Source organism: Hakea prostrata, chromosome 1 (assembly GCF_041222555.1).
Source record: "Hakea prostrata isolate BN-2017 chromosome 1, UWA_Hpros_2, whole genome shotgun sequence".
NCBI lineage: Eukaryota > Viridiplantae > Streptophyta > Magnoliopsida > Proteales > Proteaceae > Hakea > Hakea prostrata.
The window spans coordinates 24,932,662-24,948,256 of record NC_142600.1 but is presented as its reverse complement, the minus strand read 5'-3'; the positions used below and the strand labels follow the sequence as shown (position 1 = coordinate 24,948,256).

At 39.8% G+C, this 15,595-nt stretch overlaps 2 protein-coding genes across 2 annotated transcripts; one reads left to right on the top strand and one right to left on the bottom strand.

The window, feature by feature from the left end:
• The first annotated feature begins 368 nt into the window (after positions 1-368).
• LOC149028441 (uncharacterized) lies at positions 369-3,006 on the top strand. The gene is made up of 4 exons (XM_089136689.1): positions 369-692; positions 1,078-1,595; positions 1,794-1,983; positions 2,199-3,006. The coding sequence occupies exons 2-4, from the start codon at positions 1,197-1,199 to the stop codon at positions 2,702-2,704; spliced, it is 1,095 nt and encodes a 364-aa protein (XP_088992815.1). The 5' UTR covers positions 369-692; positions 1,078-1,196; the 3' UTR covers positions 2,705-3,006.
• A 5,583-nt stretch (positions 3,007-8,589) lies between these two features.
• Positions 8,590-13,897, bottom strand: LOC149028440 (GDP-mannose 3,5-epimerase 2-like). Its single transcript, XM_089136678.1, has 7 exons — positions 13,804-13,897; positions 12,810-13,220; positions 12,506-12,599; positions 12,288-12,417; positions 10,875-11,007; positions 9,279-9,486; positions 8,590-9,180 (listed from the first exon to the last, which is right to left on the bottom strand). The coding sequence occupies exons 2-7, from the start codon at positions 13,217-13,219 to the stop codon at positions 9,025-9,027; spliced, it is 1,131 nt and encodes a 376-aa protein (XP_088992804.1). The 5' UTR covers position 13,220; positions 13,804-13,897; the 3' UTR covers positions 8,590-9,024.
• Between the last annotated feature and the right edge of the window lie 1,698 nt (positions 13,898-15,595).

Here is a 15,595-nt window from a genome sequence, read left to right as displayed (position 1 = left end):
ATGATTCCATCCCTCTTCTTTTTTCACGGTCTCGACTCTCGAGTCGGCTACGTGTTACAGGAAAATGGGGATACACCAGTCATCCTACAAATAAAAATGGGCATTTCTGGTACAAGACTGTAAGTCATGGGTAATTTGTATATGTAACCCTCGTGTCACAAAAAATAAGAAGCAAACGTGTCTTTGTGGGTACGGAAGCAGAACGATCCTCCATTAGATTTCCGCCACGTTAACAATAACCGAAGTTTCCCACATCTCTCCTTGCCATGTAGGATTACATGTGGCAGTTTCATCCGAGTCAAGAATTTCCTGATTTCCGCTTTAAAAAGGTAGTCCATGGTCCGTAGTTTTCAGAACCATTTCAACTCACCAGAGAAATCTGGAAAGGCGAAACTCTCGCGCTCTCTCCTGAATCCTCTTCGGCTCTTGATTTACCACTCCTAACCTAGCTTCTGAGATTTAAACCAGAAGTTTCTCACTTAACGGTCCGGAACATGAAGATTCCGGCGGTTTTTTCTTCGTTACCTTGCCGGAATGTCCCTAGTTCGCTGGCCGTCATGTCTTCCGTGAACCCTGCTTCGGCGATTTGTGGAATTCCAAAGCAAGAAACCGTTTTCCTTGGCAGGGTCTTGAAGTTATTCCACGCTTATTGCTCTGTTTCGAAGCAATAATTATAATAATCGTTGCGGAAGGTATCTATTTTATTCCCGAGTGTTTGAATTTTGTATGTTAATCTGTTAGGAAACTTCTTTTTTTTCCTTCCTTCCATTTCTTTGTCCGTCAAGAAGGAAGTCTGTGACCTTTTGTAGTCCAATAGAAAGTTTTGTTTTCCCCCTTATTCTTCTGAGAGGAGAGGGCGGACGATCGACTGTGTCAACGAGAATTTGAGTCTTTTTGTTGTTTTCGTTTAGCCGAAACGAAGATTGTTGGTAGATGCCTAGGAATTCCCAGCCCGCCCGCTAGTTCAATTCATGTAGGCTTGGTTGCTGTTATAGAGTTTTAGTGCTTTGTACTTTTGGTAATTTCCCACACACACGTTAGTGACTCCCTAAATTCCTGGTTTGGAGTTTTAATCAGACAAGTTTCAGCGGAAACCGTTATAAGTTCCTCTTTTGGGTTCCTTTGGCTTGATTTCTGAGTCGCTTTGCGAGATGGATACGAGAGCTTGATCTCGCTAATCATTGCTTTATCAATCAATGAAGATCCAACCGATTGATTCTCAAATTTCCGGAGAACTAGTTAGGAACGATCTGGTTAAGCCTGTCGTGAAATCGCGACTCAAGAGACTCTTCGAGCGACAGTTTCCCAGCGTTTTGAGAAGTTCATCAACCGACAAGCCCGTCGTTGGTGAAGCTCAGTATATCATCAAAGACGGCAGCAGTAATGATTGGGAGCCGAGTTCTGTATGCTTGGCAAAGATGGTACAAAATTTCATTGAGGAGAGTAATGACAAGCAGGCAGCTTCGAATGCAAAATGCGGAAGGAATCGCTGCAATTGTTTCAACGGCAACTCTACCGACAGTTCCGACGATGAATTCGACTCCGGCGAGCAGGTTGCGGTAGTCTCATCTAGCGAGGCTTGCGAAATTCTCAAGGTAATTAATTAATTGGGAGGAAAATTTACAAGAAATAGTTTTTAATTCCTAGTTTTCCCGAAAACAACCACCATCAATCTTGGTTTACATATGTCTTGAACAACTACCACTATAGGATGGATGTATTATGGAGTGGATCCGGAGTCTGTCTCTCTTTCGGTTCCGCTAAAATACATTTCAATTTTTTGAAATGCGCAGAGCTTGGTTCCTTGTGCGAGCATTATCGAGAGGAACTTGTTGGCAGACACTGCGAGAATTATGGACAAGAACAAAAGCTCCAAGCACAAGGACGAGTGTAGAAAAGTTGTCACCGATGGACTCCTAGCCCTTGGGTATGACGCTTCAATCTGCAAGTCACGTTGGGAGAAATCCAACTCGTATCCTGCAGGTACCTGACCTCTGTTTTTCTGAGTGTGAGAGTTTTGATCCCTGTCGGTCGATTTGATCTGGTTTTTGAGTGGTGTGGGTGCATTGAGATTTGAGAGAGAGAGAGAGGCGCCTGTGTAGGACAACTTACAAGCATTATCTACTGTTATGTTGTGCGTGAGTGCTTGCACTTCCTAATGTTCAATTCAAAACAAAACTCTTGGTTTACATTTCCAGGGGATTATGAATACATCGATGTAATCGCTGAAGGCGCCCGGCTGATAATTGACGTGGATTTTCGATCGGAATTCGAGATTGCTCGGTCGACAAAATCTTACAAAGCCGTTCTCCAATCTCTGCCGTGCATTTTCGTGGGAAGGCCCGATCGTCTTTACCAAATGATCTTGGTAGTATCCGATGCAGCAAAACAGAGCCTAAAGAAGAAGGGTATGCATTTTCCGCCGTGGAGGAAAGCTGAGTATTTGAGAGAGAAATGGCTTTCTGCGCACGCCCGAATATGTTATTCAGTTAATAAATCATGGATAGGCATAGAAACGGAGACAGAAATCGGTAAAAAGCAGAGTGTGATCAGAACAAAGAATTTCTCTGGTGAATTTGAGTTGATTTTTGGCGAAAAGGAGTCATCGCCGGAATCCGGCGGTGGCGGTGGCGGTGGCGGCGATGAGGGATTTTTGAACAAGGGTATCATCAAAGAAGAAGAAGAAAAAAAATTAAGGTTGTAGTATCGGAATGGCAGCCACCGGCGATCAAACCGAAGAGTTCCCACGGAAGCGGCAGAGTCGTCACAGGTTTAACTTCCGTTCTCAAAGAAAAACCATAAAATTTTGTTTTTTTTTTGTTTTTCTTTCGTATTTTGAAAGTCTTTTTTTTCTTCTCTTCTTCTGGCGTACGAAACCGAAATCCCCGACCTCCAAACAAACTCGCTAAGTTAAGTTTGGGTCTTGTAAGAAGCAAAGCTTTTATTATAAAATAATAGTAACAGAATAAAAACAGCAAAACTATGGTATGATTGGTATCTATTTGTTGGCACACCCTCGAGCCAAATGGAGATTTTTCCTTCTTTTTTTCTCTCTTTTTTTCCTTTTTTTTCCCGGCTGGCTCAAGTGAAGATTCGTCTCTTGGCGTGTAAGCTGTGGCAGGACTAAGGCGGATGATACCGATTGCTCTTTGGAATAAAAAAAATTCGGAGAAAATGTGAGATGTGCAGCAGAAGTTGGTGTGATCCTCTTTGTTCATCTTGGATATTTCGTATGCGTCCCTCATTCTGGTCTGCCACAGTGAGAGAGAGAGAGAAGGCTCGGGTTGAAGAAGAAAGGAGGATGATGGATGGATCGTTATCTGGTTTCCAGTTTCCATAGAGAGATTTAAAAACTATTTTTATTGTTGTAGAATTCCGAATTTATCTGACAAAGGCAGGGAGTCGTGCCGTCTCGAGCTGCGAGCTGCGTGTGGTGACGCCAGACGATGCATTAAAACTGCCTCTTTATATATATATATATATATGTATATTAATTTAACCCCGATCCATCTTCCCTTCCTCTGTTTTACTTTTACAACGCGACTCTTCTTCTTTGTCTCGTCACGGTCACGGTATTCCGATCCTTTTACCGGCAACTTGGGCGGGAAAAGCCTTGTCATTCTTTCAAAATTGCGACGGACGGCAACGAGGAGAGTGAGTTGGGTGTGGGTGTGGGTGTGAAAGTGAAACGCAAGCGCAGCATTCGAGTCGCGCAGTTGTCGTTCTGTGCAGCCTTCTTAATGCTTATGGGGTGACGAAAGTAACCTCTTGGCTCTTGGCTCTTGGGGGTAATAAATAAAAACCATAGCTCTTCAGTCCTCCTCTGCTCGTGCACTGCTTTTTCACTGGGGTAGCCTCCTGGTCTCACCTCACCACACCCACCACACCACCGTGTCTCTTTGCAGAGAACAGAACAGAGCAGAGAGAGATTCGTTAAAAATAATGATGGGAGCAGGGCCGCAGGAGGCAACGGCGATGACGAGTGATGATGGGTTGGTTCGGTTCTTTCTTTTTTTCTTTGTCTTGAAGTGCTGAAATGTGGGGTCTTGCTGGCCTCCTTGGGCCCCGCTCGCTCCTTGTTTCGGAAACTGCAACCGTGTCTGTGCGTGCGTACGTACGTACTGCGCACGGGGGGCCAGCCTCTCTCGACTGTTCGCCTTCCGTCGTCCAGTATAGCCATTTTCCATTTCCATTTTCGGTTTATATTTTATACAACTTTAATAATGAATGATGAATGGTAAATGGTAGTAGGCAGCGCTGCTGCTGTGCAGTTGCAGCTAGTGGGGTCCCGGTCCAGTATTATAAGGACGTTATCGCAGGATTTTTTTTTGCAAGCAGTGAAGGGCTTAGATTATGTTAGGGCTGTTTGGTTACTTGAGTCTGTAGATTTCAAAAATTTAGAGATTTCAAATCTACAGACTTCAAATCTCTAGAGTCATGGTTCGTAAAATTAACTGTTTGGTTAGTTTGAATTTTGGAATGAAATTCTGATTTATCCAAAAATATTTATTGAATTATGGTTCAAATCTTTACGCTTGATAGGGGGGGGAAACAGGGGGGCTTCCCCCTCTTACCCATAATCTACAATCCATTATTAGTAAATATGTACTCAGATTTTTTTTTCTTTGTGAATATTCAATTAAGTTTATATTATTTTAGTTAAGTTTAATATTTTGTTAATTTACAAACACAAACCTCTCAACTTACCCCCTCAAATCACATTTCTTTTTGTACATTGAGTTAGGGTGCACTTAGGGTTTAGTGTTCGACAAGGATGCCCTAAAATACAATGGTGGAATGTTATCTTAGAAGCAAACTGATCCGTCTAGTGCCAGGCAAGAATCAGACTTTTTTTTGCATGATTTGTTCAAGCCTTGTGGCTCTCCATCCGAAACCACCATTAGAGACAGCATCACAATGGTTTTTCCAAGGATCAAAAGCTTGACAATCCTTGAAGAGCTTTCTGTTCTTTTGAACATTGACAGTAAATCGTAAATGTAAACCTTGTCGAAGCTGCATTTGTACTCTGATGACCTGTTCACGACAGGATGGCTCGGAAGTGAGAAATGACCTTGAGAAATAGAGATGGGGATGAAACAAGTAGTGAGGAGCCCATGTTGTGTGAAACCAACCAAAATCAATGGTTCATCAAGAGCAGTTAGAGCGGGTTAGTGCAAATAAAAATCTCTTATCACATAAATTTCCGTCCAGGACTCTCTCTCCCTCTATATATATATATATATACTTATATTGAACCGTTGTGTTGCGGGGTCAGTCAGTGTATTCTGTATATGCATAAAAGGGAAAAGTTCTTATTGAGAGTTCGCGATACTAATAATGCTTTTATCCGAAAGCAACCTCTCACCGGCTCTCTCTCTCTCTCTCTCTCTCTTTCTCTGTCATTCAGTGGAAATAGATTGGTAAAGAGGATAAGTGTACCTGGAAGGAAGGAACAAGGTATTATGTTGTTAAAAGTTAAAGCTGCAGCCTGCGCAGCCTGCAAGAAGAGACTGAGACGAGAGGAATTTTGAAATTTAAATAATGTTGAGAGGTTAGAGGTAGAGTTAGATAGGGTGAAAACCCCAGAGCTTTATCAGTTCGTTACAAACTTACAAGGAAGGATTTTATTTTAAATCTCGTGGTTGCCACGTGATTTTCGGGTTTTTATTGACTTGTCTGACACACACTCTCTCTCTCTCTCTCTCTATTCGATTCTATTCAGATTTCAGAGCGGCATCGCATCGGCCAAGTGTTTTTCTTCTTCAATGGCCAAGTTAGCCTCATAAATCTGATTCTGAATAAACCCTTCTTTCTTTCTTTGTTTCTTGACACGTGTCGATGTTCGTTCTCTCTGTCTTTCGTGGAAATAGATTAATTAAGAATGGATTTTGCATGCATGTTACCCACGTTATCATTTATTCATTCAAAATTGTTTCACGATAAAAAAAAACGCTTTCTTTCTTTCTTTCTTTCTTTCTTTCGCACCTTTTTCAGTTGCCATGCTTCATGACCCAAATAAGAAATTCAATTAAATAAATTCCATAAATAACAATTAGGGTACTTCATATCATAACCCACTTTGGTTTCTTAGATTAGATACCTTTATTTATTTATTTATTTATTTATATATTAAAGATAAAAAGATGAAATTGAAATTGGTGCCGGTTCATTTAAAATCCAATAGCTAAGGAAGGAAGGAGCCTGACCGCCCCTGCTATATATATATATATATATATATGCACGTGTTGTTATTTCTTTCCAACGTGATGTTCGTATTGTATTGTATTGTGAGCCAACAACTCTAAGCTCAACTTCAGGCCCAAATGCAATTAGGCCATGCATGTTTAACACATTTCAAAAGAATTGCTTTATCCCCTGCACAGAGAGCAAAACCACATGAAGAACAGTTTACTTGTCAACAGCACCTACACAAACCTACCTATAAAGAATGAATGGGGGGGAAATTAACCCTGTACAAACTGCCAAAGGGAGAAGGTGATATCAGATGCCCTTTAACAGAAACACTAGTGAAACAAAACAATTTATAAAATATATAAATATATATATTTAGAGAGAGAGAGAGAGAGAGAGAGCGAAAAAATTGAGTTTGCTTTGTTAGGCGAAAGTAGGTTTGAATTAGGATTACTTTAAAACTGAAAGATCCATAAAAGATTTGTTTAGAGCTTGCAGATCTTGCAGAGAGTTTATGAAACAACTCCGAGCTCGATCCCTTGACCTCTGTGATTAACATTGCAAGCAACCTACTTCCCATTCACAAAACGTGGATGAGAGAGAGAGAGAGAGAGAGAGAGAGATGCTAACTTCTACGTTTCTACAAATCCAGATGTTATCTTCTACGTACGTTTCTACAAATCCAAACTATTAGGCTTTGCCAAATAATAATTCCCCAGATTCCCCGGTTAGACGGAACAACCAAACCAGCTACATTTATTAATGAATAGGTTTTCTAGCTAGCTGTACCGTACCTATTTCCATGGATATTGCTACGTACGATTGCCAGATAAGATTAGATTGGCGCGCGGCTTCAACCCATTTCAGCTAAAACTGTAGAAATCAGTTGTTGAGTGAGTTTTTGGTCAAATAAATAGGCAAAGACAGAATCAGTTCAGACTTCAGAGATGGTGATTTCATGGCCTGGTTCGAATCTAGGAAGAGCTAGAGAATATCATTATTCATTTCTCCTTCTTTTGATAATAACCACTTTGGGTTTGCAAGGGTCAAGCCCAGCCCATTCAGTAAGATAGACATGCACCGAAGTCTGCAAGAAGCCCAATAGCGCTGACAATTTATTTATATAGAGTATGAGTCTTTGACAACATTTCCTTAAATCTAAATTTTATTTAAACTATTGAATTAACTTGGAAACAGGAATAATCCAAGCGACAAACTTAGAGATGATTTCACCAAGATGACACTTTTGGTAGGGCACCCATCAAGTCCATAGAGCCACTCTAATAATCTTCTTGGTGGTTTTTATTCGTATTTTTATGGGTAGCCAGCCGTCTTTATGGTAGCTGTGGTTCCACTTTATTTTACTGGCATGCAAGACAAGTGTAGGCCTTTATATCATCGTGCATCCAAGACCAATAGTAAGCAACTTCCAACAATGCGTGACTGCACCGTTGCCCAATCCACTTGGTGTCGTGGCATTCACGGATAAAATTTTTCCTCAAGTTTCTCCGCTTAGAAACATATATCCTCCTCTTCTCGGCAACTAAAATCTTTAAATTTATTTGACTCATTTATTGTCTAACAAAAATGTTAACTTCTACTCTTCTACGCCTTCCAATGCCCACCCTTCCTAAATTGCTTCCTTGCCAAGATTCCACAGGGGCCTGCCAATGGCACCAGAAACTTCTATCCAGTTTATCAACACTGCTCTTTCCTGTGATAGCTAGCTCTTATGCAATCCCTTACACAGACCAGATAAATTAAAAATGGGTCACCTGTGAGTGTGCCCACCTCCTCTCCTCTCCAAGTCTCTCGTGCTCATTCGCCAATTCCTCTTACTTTACGGATACATCAAAACTACCCCCTTTTCAGCTCCTCTAGTTTTACTGGCTTTTGATTCATCCAATCCAATTCCTCCTTCCCATCCTTTGTTGATCTTTCCGGAACAAATGATTGAGAGCTAATAATTTGAACTCTGTTAAAGAAGTGGAGGAAGAATTTGAGGATTCAGATGAGAAATCAAAACTGGCCCTTCACCACTCTTCCGATGACCAGGCCATAGGCACTTGGGGAAGGAGTTGTAACATTCAAAGAATACATACATTAGGCAAGTAATCAAGCATCTTGGCAAAGGATATTTTCCTTCTCTTTCATGGGTTTTCACTCTGTTGCGTTCACTGTCCATGAATATTTTCCAGTTAGGTATATCCACGGAAACATATTGGTAGGAAATGCAATTTCTCCATGCATGAGTTCATCCTAAACTCCCTCATTGGAAGGGGAAAAATGTTCATCTTGATCTCTATTGACACTTAAAAAATGTCCATGTCCAAATCAGATAAAGGCTCACAAATGCACCTATGAACAAACTCATGGGGTCTCAAAGAACCAACAAAGTGAGCATTAGAAAGTGCGTTCATCTTCCTTGTCAGTCTCACTGTTCTCTGAATCAACAATAAGGACAACAAACTGGATGATTGCACACTAATTACAAATTATCACAGAGAGCGTCCAGAGTGAATTGTAATCCAGTTACAAGAGTAACGGCAATGGATCTTCATTTTTGAGCGTTAGAAGGACCCATACACTCCAGGAGTTAATACATTACCATACTATAAAGGATCACTTCAAAAGATGGATCAATATACAGGGAATTAAAACATATCCCTTCCATCCAAAAAGGAAACCAAAAAAAAAGAATACCCTCCATATACTGGTAATATAATAACAATAGGAAATAACAAATTTCCATAACCATAACATCATCAGATACCAACCCCAGGAGTCATAGAACATAGAGAACCAGGGAGGATTACTTGATTTCATCATCCTTCACTCTTTACCATCAGCAGCACGGAGCGAACCCAACTGAACGGGCGCTTGTGTTCCAACCACTTTAGATGATCCATAAACAGACAGGTCAATTCCTTTAGACTTCTCTTTCTCAATTTGTTCCTTAATCCAAAAGTAAGTAATTCGTAACCCATCCTAATACATCAGAGAATTCCAAGATCAATAACTCATCAAATTGTTGAAAGAAATTAAAATTGACAAAATAAGATAGGCTAATGACTAATTGTATGTACCTTCAATTTCATATTAGGAGCCCAACCAAGCTTCTCCTTAATTAGAGTGTTATCAGAATTCCGACCTCGCACACCCTCTGGGCCTGGAATGTGATGGATGGGAAGCTTCTTGTTCTCAAAGCTAAGCACAATTTCAGCCATCTCATTCATACTAACCATCTCATCACTCCCTATGTTGACTGGTTCCCGGAAATCAGACTTTGTCAACCTGAAGAGGGATACGAGACAGTCAATCAGATTAGCATACTATAAGTATACTCATGAGCCAGTATTGCATACTCAGTTTCATGTTATAAAAGATACAAGGATCTACAGAAGGTCTCATTCAATTATTTCTTCAAATATTTGTAGTGGTGGAAGACCACAATGAACCCCATGGTCTCAGGTCTAAGTTCCATCAAACTGACAAATGGAATCAAACACAACAAAACTATAGCATAGCTTGGTTGGAAGGGAAATCAGAAGGGAAGTGAAAATTTTGAAACCCAAAAAGATCGTAATCATTACCCTATCTGATTGTATAAACTACTTAACTTCTTATGCATTTAGCACGACAACTCAATCATGAGCAGATTCTTACATCTCAAGGAGGGTGAAAAAAATCATCTCTTTTCAGGGCTACAAAAAGTATGACAGACTGTGAAGGAAGTGCTGATCAGCGAAAAAGAGGAAGGATGTTTAGTTTTGGTCCAATCACTGGGTGGTCTGATTCTTATTGTAGATTGTACCAAGTTGGATCGTGTCAAGGAACCGAAGGCTTGTGTTGCTGCTTTCATCCAGGAAGGATCATGGTTCCTCCAACCTGTCCAGTCTCTGCTGTTATGGAATTTTTGAAAAGATCAAAGATTAACCACCAAACACATGGGTAGATGCAAGATATATGTCAATGGGAGTCTGAAGTCAGATGGTGTTTTCAAATGGACAAGGGACTGGATTCGGTACGAGCTCTCCAAGGTCGCATGGATTGACATGGATTCTTATCTCTTTGCAACCTTGTCACTTATCAGATTGATTTTTTATGGAAAGCATGTATGGGCAGATTACCAATCAATGAGCAGAATAGAAGACCGGGCATTTCTTTGGCTTCAAGGTGAAGCTGTGTTGGGCAGAGGAGGAAGATAGGACTCGCGTGTCTGTAAAATGCCCTTCCATTGTTGCTATATGAAGGGAAGTAGCCGCTGGAATGGTGTCAACAATGGATCAACAGAGTTCAACCAGCCACCTTCAATGGTGGAGGAGACCGTTTGATGCTTTGAGGGTAGTGGTGATAGACTATTAATATGTTGTAATAATTATTCTTTCCTTTTCTTTTTAATACAAATGACCCTTTGCAAGAAACAAAAACATAATCCATACTTTTCAAAACCAAAGGGATTTGGAGGAAAAGTAAATAGATTAAATGACCAAAAATGGAACTATTTGGAGGTCATGATATAAGCAAATTAGGGTGATTATTATTTAAGTTTCTTTTAGTATGAAATCTCACTTCTCTTTGATTCCTTTTGCAACCAAAGGAAAAACCTATATGAATAGTATAATAAACCTTCATAAGAAACATAGTGAGCTAGATACTTATTAGATGTTTAGAGCCATTACCTTAGAACACCTTCCACACATTCATCAATAAAAGTGAAAGATCGTGTCTGAAGACCATCTCCCCACATCTCAAACTTATCAGTGGAAGTAATGGCCTTTCTACAGAAAGCAGCAGGTGCCTTCTCCCTTCCACCTATGCAGTAAAAGCACCACATGTTAAGAAAGTAAAAGATACAAGATAAAGTAAATATCCCTAGGAATATTGCAAGTTGGAGCTTGTAAAAGAGAAGAGAAGTTTACCAAAGCTGTTTTGTTTACTGTTAGTTATTACACGTGGCCTTTTTATTATACTAAATGATGTGTATAAATACTGTGATTTCTTTAATAAAATAATCACAGATTTACTAGAATCTATCATGGTATCAGATGGTTTAAAGCTGCTCTGAGCTGTCGTTTCTTTCCTGGTTTTCCTCTTTCCTGTCTGCAAGGGTTTCTTTCTTCTTTTTCTTCAATAGCTTTGTCTTCTTTGCTGACTTCTTTGAATGTTCTGTCAGCTCCTCCGCTCAAACTCACCACCACTAGTTTTCTGCTTTGGCGTGCCCAATTTTTGCCTCTTCCTTGTGGCTATAATCTCTTAGTTAATGTTGATTGAAGTTTTCCTCTCCATTTCTGGTTGCTGCTGATGGTGCTTTGTCAATTTCTGATGTATCTCCTTCTGCTCCTGTAGATTCTGTGGCTGAGCCATGGGGATCTCCCCAGGATCAACTCATCCTTAGATGGACAGTTTCAACTTGCTCTGAGGAAGAAATATTTCCTCGTATTATCTCTGAATCGGGTCTTTGCATTTTCTCTCTCTTTTGAGTGCATAATATGATGCAGATTAGGCTGGTTGCCCAGATAAGCTCTGCTCTACAACTAGTTTTGGAATTTTCTTGACAATCATCTTGTCACTCAGGTGTCTCTCAAGCGACGGACTGTTTCTTGTCCTTCAACTGAGGCCAAGTATCATGCCACTGTGGCAACTGCAGCTGATTTAGTTTGGGTTTGTGCTCTCCTTGGTGAGCTTGGTGTTTTTCTTCCCATTGTGCCACGTTTACTTTGTGACATGATTGGTGCCACTTACATGGCGGCTAATCTTATTTTTGGTTCCCGCACCAAACACTATGAATCAACTTTTATTTCGTTTTTTTATCTCGTCTCCTAAAGGCAGCTTCTTGCTCATTTTTGCTTCCCTAATTGATCAAACTGGAGATTTACTTATTAAAGGATTGCCACGTGTTCGTTTCTTCTTCTCCTTGACAAGCTTGGAGCCACTACACTTACGGGGGCGTGTAAAGGAGAACAATACTTCACCGTAGTTGCTTTGTTTGTTATTACACATGGCCTTTGTATTATACTCACTGATATGTATAAATACCAGTAAATGCTTTAATAAAAATATCACAGATTTATTAGAAATCTATCAGAGCTTACCTTTCCATGTACCAAATGGACCATAAATGTTGTGGAAACGTCCAACCCGACATTCGATTTCAAAGTCCTTGGTGTAGTGCTTGCACAGTTCTTCAGATGCTAACTTCTCCAATCCATAAGCATCTTGAGGCTACAACATGGAAACAGTAAAAGCCCTATAAATAATGTCAATAAATGAAAATCAATAACAATAGATCCATCAGATAATGATAACAAACCTCTGCAGGCCAGGCATCAGACTCCTTCAAGCTCACATTAGTCTCCAACTGCTTAAATTCAGGGTATATGCAAGCACTGGACGCATAGAACAACCTGCAAACCATAATGAGCAATTAAATTTATAGATTCACTCACATATCACACAGTAGCAGTAACTGGGGGACACACTAAACATGATAGTTTCCATTGAGAGGTTTGTAAATACACAAACAGTAGCACCACATTATATCAAATGGTTGGGGAAAAAAAAAGATTAAAAAATTCTAGAAGCCCAGGACAGATGAAAAATAAAACAAGATGTACCTTTTAACTCCGTTGATTCTTGAGGCCTCAAGCATGTTGAAACTGATCATTGTGTTGTTGTACATGATTACAGAGTGGTTGGACTGTATGAATCCCATCCCTCCCATATCAGCAGCAAGGTTAAAGACATGGTCCACCCCAGTGGTTACCTTCAAACAGTTCTCCATTACCCTAAGATCAACTAAGTGGAACTCATGACAGAACATGTCTTCAGTCATGTGCTCATTTTTCTTCCAATCAGAAGCGATGATATAATGTCCTTCACTCTTCAACCTTCTGGCAATGTGAGAAGCAATGAAACCACCAGCTCCAGTAATGGAAATTCGGAGCTTCTCCGCTGGCCAGTATGGTTCTCTCTCCAGACTCTCATAAGTGTAAGCGCCATAACTGGTCCCGTCAGTGCTCCCCATTCTGCAGCATTCGAAATAATTCAAAGGGAAGAAAATAATCAAGGAAACAAATCATCCGAATCTATATAATCGAAAAAGACTAAAGAAACCAAAAACAAAACCCAATCTTCATACCCTCACCACCCTATTCATCACATAATAGAAAAGCAAATAAGAACAGAACAAACTCATTCATTCATTTTTCTAAAACCCAAATCTGAATAAGGAAAAGCCCCATACCCCAAAACACCCAAAAGGAAAACTAAAAGGAACTCAAACAACCCCAGGCTGATAAATCAATTCGAAAGCAAACCTAAGAGTGTAGAATAATCTTCCGTTTCACTACGCAAAATTCACTCCATTTAGCAGAGTGACGCGTTACTCATACAAGCAAGCGAAAAAACCACCAAATGGGAATTACCAGACCAAACGCATATCTCAAAAACTGAAGGACGAAGAAAAATAAACAGAGCATCCATGAACAAACAGAATAAAACCTACTAAAAATCACATCTTGGGGTAGCAAAAGAAACCACCACCAAGTTGAGAGAAGTCGGAAAAAGAAGAACCCAGAGGAGAACAGAAGAAACAAGAGTTCCGTTTACCTCTTGAGCCGTGAATTCAAGCCTCAAACTCAGCGTTCAAACGGAAGCGAGAAACGAGAGAAAAAGGAAGTAGCAGAGTTTTCGCTCCGGAGACTCCCAATAGATCGACAGAGCTACCACGCCTTTCCTATAAATAGATTATAGAGTGTGGGAGGAGAAGAGATACTCTCTCCTCTCCTGCGTGTCAGCTAGGGGGTGTAAACGGACCGAATTCGGATCGGATAGTGGCATATCCATATCCGCATCCTATTATATTCGGACGGATTCGGATAATATCCTATCGGTTTTAGGATGGATTTTGTCGAATTCGGATGATAATCAGACAGTTATTTTCTTAAGTAGATTCTTCTAAATGGGCATAAATATAGATTGAATACAAGTTTTCGACTACCTGTTTACATCTTTACCTTTTTATTTGTGAGGGCTGAGTTTGAAATTTAAGAATTTAACAACTTTGGTAGTTATTTTAGTAAAAAATCTAGAAAAATAGTCAAATTTATAAAAATAAGAATAATAAATCTAAATAAGTAAGTGAATCGGATAATTTATTTTATCGGACGGATAATAATCGGTAAGAAAGGGATATACTATATCCACATCTTATTAATAATCAGACGGATTCGGATACCCTTAAACGGATGCACATGAGAATTCGAAAGCGGATTTCGGTTATCCATTTACCTAGGATCAACCCATCTATATTCTCTCGTTTAACAGCATTTATTTATATTATTTTAACCCTACTATAATTTATAACAAAATGAGATTTTCTACGTATAACTTTTTTTGGTTCATAAGGAGGCCGCGAGCTGTGGGCCCAGTTTTGATCGGTGAGGATTGGCACAGAAATTTCTTATAGGCGATGGGGGTCAAAAGTCTACAACACAATTGACAAGCCACAATGACCATTTGTGGCCACATCAAGACAAACGTAGCCATTGATCCCTACCGCAAACATTTGAAGTAGAGGTAGGTGTCAAAGCCCACTCCATGAGGTTGGGATTGGATTTTGCTACGCTAGTGTCGTTGACATGGTGATACCTGTGGTGTTAGTGTTGCATGGTCACCCGCCTAGTCCTCATTAAATCTCAGTCGCTCAAAATATGAGTTGTTTTCTTTAAAAGAAATAATAAGAAGAAAAAAAAACTTGATTTTTTCACTTAAAATAATATATGCTCATAGTGTTTTGAATGGCTAAGAATTAATGGAAACTAGATGACGATCATCCAAATGCTGGACACATAGACCTCACCACGCCAATGGCACTAGCCTAGCGAGATCCATCCGGTTTCAATCTGATTGCATTAATTTTAGTAATCTAACCGTGAAATTGAAGCTGACCCAGATACCAAGCCAACTTATATGCGTTTTCACTAATCCTCAAGAGGGGTGTTTGCGGAGAAGTCTTGATCCTAGGGATATTTGAATCAATGATCTTTTATTTAAAGTATTGGTTTTTGTTAATGAGCAAATTACAATTTATATCTTCAAAAGTGATGAGATTTATTGAGTCTAGCTCATCTATTTATATGGAGAAAGAAATTTTTTCAACTCACTATATTGTTAGATTTTTGATGAGGTAACCAAACTCTGAACCATGCAGCCCAAGCATAGTGGACTGAAAATATTAATTCGATCAAAGTTGGGAGGATGACAACTCTACACATGCCATGTTGGGAGGTGTGAGTCTTGTCACTTCATTTTGTTTTTACTAGCAAAATATCACGTACCTATGCACGTGATTTTTGTTTTCTTTTTTAAATAACTTAAAGATCAAAATGTTTTTATTTTA